The sequence below is a fragment of the Jatropha curcas genome, chromosome 4 (assembly GCF_041381405.1).
Source record: "Jatropha curcas cultivar XTBG-Jc1 chromosome 4, XTBG_Jcur_1.0, whole genome shotgun sequence".
Classification (NCBI taxonomy): domain Eukaryota; kingdom Viridiplantae; phylum Streptophyta; class Magnoliopsida; order Malpighiales; family Euphorbiaceae; genus Jatropha; species Jatropha curcas.
The window spans coordinates 29495800-29500832 of NC_143154.1; the positions used below are offsets into that span (position 1 = coordinate 29495800).

Here is a 5033-nt window from a genome sequence, read left to right on the forward strand (position 1 = left end):
TTATTTTTTCAGATAGGAGAAGTTGCACTTCCTAACTAAAGGCAATCAATTTATCGATTTATCTTATTATCTAAATATACTTACATTTATATTATCAACATTATTATTTTATTTGATTTTAAAACGATTTATTTTTCAAAAAGTTGATTTACATTTAAATTAATTATATTTGTTAATAAATAATTGGAATTTCCATGGAAGTTCAGACATGAGGACATGCTTGATGACGATGATGATCATCTACAAAGGCTGATTTGGCCTGTATGAGCCACCAAATTTAGTAATTAGCAAATTTTATTTTTGATTTTAAATTTTCTGTTTCCTGTCCTCGTTCAAAATCCAGAGTATCAACAATTATAGAAAAATAAATTATATAAATTTTTCATATGCAAAAAAAGTATATTAGTGATTTACAACGTAAATGAAAGGATCAAAAAATAAATTGAAGATGATAGAGCAGAACAGGTGGAATGGATTGCTAAATGTTAATTGTGTTCTTTCTACTTTAACCGATTGAATTAATCGATTAAACAAGACATGTGTATGTTAATTCATTAATTTTTGTTTTCTTCTCTCTTTTCAAAAAAAAAAAAAAAAAAAAAAAAAAAACACACAGATAGACACATATGACTGAGCTGTCCTTTGTTTTTTTATCTTTTTCGAGGGAAACATGACTCAACTGTTTAATTAACCCACTTTGTCTAACCAAGGTTTCAGTTTATCCTTAGTTATTTATAGGTACAAATAATTGTATATCTTTAAATTAAATAATAATTAAGCACAGCCCACAGGTGTTACTTCATTCAAGATTATTTTATTATATATTTGTTTAATTACAATTTTTTAACTTTATAATTAAATTCGTGACTTCCCACTATATAAACCCAACCATCCTTGCACATTCACCGTGCCTCAAATTTCCTTTCACTTACTCATCCCTTCTCTCACAGGTACCTATCAGACCAATTTTATGGCTAGCGATGATCTTTCCAGCAAAATCCTCCCAGATGCTTGGGACTACAAGGGCCGCCCTGCCGAGCGCTCCATAACTGGTGGCTGGACTAGCGCCGCCATGATTCTAGGTCAAAAGGCTAAATTTTTTTTATCAACTTATCGGTATTACTACTTTTCTATCTTTCTCTTACCGGATTTCTATTTTCTGATCAGGTGGAGAGGCTGTTGAAAGGCTAACTACACTTGGTATTGTGGTTAATCTGGTGACTTATATGACAGATACTATGCACTTGGGCAATGCTACCGCTGCAAATACAACCACCAACTTCCTTGGAACTACTTTTATGCTTTGCTTGCTTGGTGGCTTCGTCGCCGATACTTTTCTTGGAAGGTTTGATCAATATGATCCATCTTCTTGCATTTCTATTGCATATATATTTTTGTTCCTGTTATGTTTCTCTAACTTTTCTTGAATCTGGGATTATTATCTGGACAGGTATCTCACTATTGCCATCTTCGCAACCGTGCAAGCAATGGTAATTAACTAATCTAGTTGCGCTTACCAACAACCTCTATTTAAAATCAAAATAAATGAAAAAGAAAAAAATCTTGAAAATGAAAAATAAACCACGTGAAAATATTCATATACATATGCAAGAGTACCGACTGTTGCCTTTTTTTTCTTTACCTGAACGTGAAGTTTGTTCGTGCACGCTGATTATATTTTCTTTTTTAGGTAGTGCACTTTATTTTTGCTTTGTCAATATTAATTTGTTTCTTTTTGTTCACTTTTATTTAATATTTATTTATTTTTGACTGATTAGGGTATCACAATCCTGACTATCTCAACCGCACTTCCGAGCTTAAGGCCACCGAAATGCGAAAACAACACCGGTTGCATTCCGGCAAGCGGCAAGCAACTGACAATACTATATTTGGCCCTGTACATGTACGCTCTTGGCACAGGCGGTATAAAATCAAGTGTATCAGGTTTTGCCTCCGACCAATTCGACGAGACAGACGTAAATGAAAGAAAAAAAATGAATCGCTTTTTCCACTGGTTCTTTTTCTTAATAAACCTCGGGTCACTCGGTGCAGTTACAGTCCTTGTTTATGTTCAAGATAATGTAGGGAGAAAGTGGGGGTATGGTATATGTGGATGTGCTATTGTGTTGGGACTAATTCTTTTCCTATCCGGCACGAGACGATACCGTTTCAAGAAATTGGTGGGTAGCCCATTGACGCAGATTGCTGCGGTTTTTGTCTGTGCTTGGAAAAAAAGAAACTTGGAGTTACCTTCAGATCCTTCATTTCTTCACAATGTAGAAGATATTGAAGAAGGAAAAAAGAGCAAGAAGCAAAAACTTCCTCACAGCAAGCAATTCCGGTTAGTCTCTCTTTTATCTATTGGTACTACTTGAATGAAATCAACCCCTTCTTTCATAGGATTAAAATGTAAAGAAAAATAAACAGGAAAGCTAAGTTAGAAATATTTTTGAACTAACTAGAATAGAAATAGAAATACAACACGCAAGAATATGATATCATTTTCACCAGAATGTGCATGGTATATGGACTAATACTGGGGGGGGTAGGTGACAACAACAGCTCAAATTAACTTTCCATTTGGGTCGGAGCTGTCGTAAGTAGACATATCACAGATGGAAACCTGTCAATGCTAGCCAATCAGAGAGCAGAGTTATGGAAATGATTGTTACAATTTTGGTCCAGTCATATAAAATGGTTGTATGCAAATTGACAGCCAAGACCATAAGTTTTGCTGTGTGGTGAGGTTTGAATTCTGAGTCTGTGTGCTAACCCTTACAACTTGCAAGCGGAGACCCAAAACCATTCTCTCAAAAAAACAAAGTTTACATGAAATGTGATATGTCAGTTTTTATCTTGTTCTCTGTTTAGATATTAGAGGACAAAATGACTCTCATTTTGGATGACATGTCAGAAAATATCAAATGCCCAATTGACTTTCTTGGAATCAGTTCCTTATAATATAGTATAATATATATGCATGCATCTCTCATATTCTTATAATTTGCTTCAAATCTTGATCACTTAAACCCTAAAATTCCATAAATGTAAAGACCTTAGTTATATATATAGATTCCCTAATTAATTAAGTATCTCTTCATTTACAGATTCTTTACCAAATGTTCCCACAAAAATAATACTCGTAACCGATTAAGAAGTGGTCACGAGTCACCAAAGCCAGTCTGTCTCCAAATTAATTGATTTTGATAGTCTGTTGAGCATTATTACCGCTGCTAATATAAGCTAAATCACGGACACAACACATCATATTTCTTTGTCCACTACTGTCTTTTTTATAGCATTTCAGAAGTATCACTGTCTAATAATAGAAATCTCAAGCTATTTTTGAAACCTTATGTCTACATTTGTTGGCCTGACACGTGAACTAAATTCAAACAACAAAACAAACTATAATATAGACATTCTGAGTTATTAATTTGTCGGTAAATTTTTTTAATTAATTAGTGATGATTTTTACTTTGTTTGTACAGTTTCTTGGACAGAGCAGCAATCAAAAACCAAGAAAGTACAGTGGTAAACAAGTGGAATCTATCAACCCTAACAGATGTTGAAGAAGTAAAAATGGTGGTTAGAATGTTACCCATATGGGCTACTTGCATTATGTTTTGGACGGTCTATGCACAAATGACAACATTTTCTGTGTCGCAAGCAACTACCATGGACCGTCACATAGGAAAATCTTTCGAAATACCAGCAGCCTCCCTGACCTTCTTTTTCGTTATTAGCATTCTCGTAACTGTACCGATTTACGACAGAATTATACTTCCAATTGCCAAGAATATTTTCAAGAAAAAAAATGGGCTAACTCCATTGCAACGTATAGGGGTTGGTCTAGTGTTTTCCATTATTGCAATGGTAGCAGCTGCATTGACTGAATTAAAAAGGTTAAGAGCCGCAAGATCAAATGGTTTGAGCAATGATGCAACGGCTCAGATCCCATTAAGTGTATTTTGGTTAATTCCTCAGTTTCTGCTAGTGGGTGCAGGAGAAGCAGTTACATATATAGGGCAGCTTGATTTCTTTTTAAGAGAGTGTCCTAAAGGAATGAAGACGATGAGCACAGGGCTATTTTTAAGCACACTTTCATTAGGGTTTTTCGTTAGTTCTATATTGGTGACAATAGTGCACAAGGTGACGAGAAATAAACCATGGCTAGCTGATAATCTAAACCAAGGGAGGCTTTACGATTTCTATTGGCTATTGGCAATTTTGAGTGCATTGAATTTTGTGATATTTTTTGCTTCTTCTAAATGGTATGTGTACAAGGACAAGAGGCTGGGTGAGGTTGGCATTGAAATGGAGGAGCTTGATGAGCCTGCTTTCCATTAATTCAAGGATTTATCATCTTCTTTTTTTCACTTTTTTTTTTTAGCTCACTATTTTATGTTTCAAAGCATAAGCTTGCTCTTAATTCGTTTAAGTTTCTGCTCTATAACCTTTGTATGTACAAACAAAAAGCATCAAAATGAAGCAAAAGTTGAAGAAGATGTGTTGAATAACTTTTTGATAATACAAAAATATACTGTATTTTAAGTGTATGTATAACTTTGTGTTCAAATAGGTATTTGATATCTTTCCCCATCTTTATATCTTTCAATTTAAGAATTAATAATAATTTGAGTGAGTAAAAAAAATGAAGAGGATGTGTATATACTATCTTATAATAATTCATTTAGCTCCCAGTTACATGAAGTTTTTCCTGGACTATATTAATAAAATAAAAATATAAAAAAACATTAACCAACATTGATTAAATTAAGCCGGCTAGAATAATTTGAGTTGGATCAATTATGGGATTGAAAATACAAAATAGATCTACAATAATTTTTTATTTTTCAGGACATTTAAGTATATCCTAATAGTCTCATTTCAATTATAATTACAATTATATTGATCTTAACTTCTTTTTTTCTTTTCCTTATTACAAGTTAGATCAAACACCTGTAAACTTCTTTGCTCTAGACACTTAAATAAATGAGTGGCAACCGTATGCCAAGTTGGAAGAAAGAAGA

General features: G+C 33.5%; 1 protein-coding gene across 1 annotated transcript; it reads left to right on the forward strand.

Annotated features, from left to right (window-relative positions):
* Positions 1-892: 892 nt before the first annotated feature.
* NRT1.1 (nitrate transporter 1.1) lies at positions 893-4559 on the forward strand. The gene is made up of 5 exons (XM_012231767.4): positions 893-1082; positions 1168-1345; positions 1451-1490; positions 1779-2341; positions 3492-4559. Exons 1-5 carry the CDS (start codon positions 971-973, stop codon positions 4348-4350), a joined length of 1752 nt encoding a protein of 583 aa, XP_012087157.1. The 5' UTR covers positions 893-970; the 3' UTR covers positions 4351-4559.
* The last annotated feature ends 474 nt before the right edge of the window (positions 4560-5033 follow it).

Coding starts and splice junctions, on each gene's coding strand:
- NRT1.1 (XM_012231767.4), top strand. CDS start 971: ATGGCTAGCGATGATCTTTCCAGCAAAATCCTCCCAGATGCTTGGGAC. Junction 1,346..1,450: donor GCCGATACTTTTCTTGGAAG/GTTTGATCAATA, acceptor TTATCTGGACAG/GTATCTCACTATTGCCATCT. Junction 2,342..3,491: donor CCTCACAGCAAGCAATTCCG/GTTAGTCTCTCT, acceptor TTGTTTGTACAG/TTTCTTGGACAGAGCAGCAA.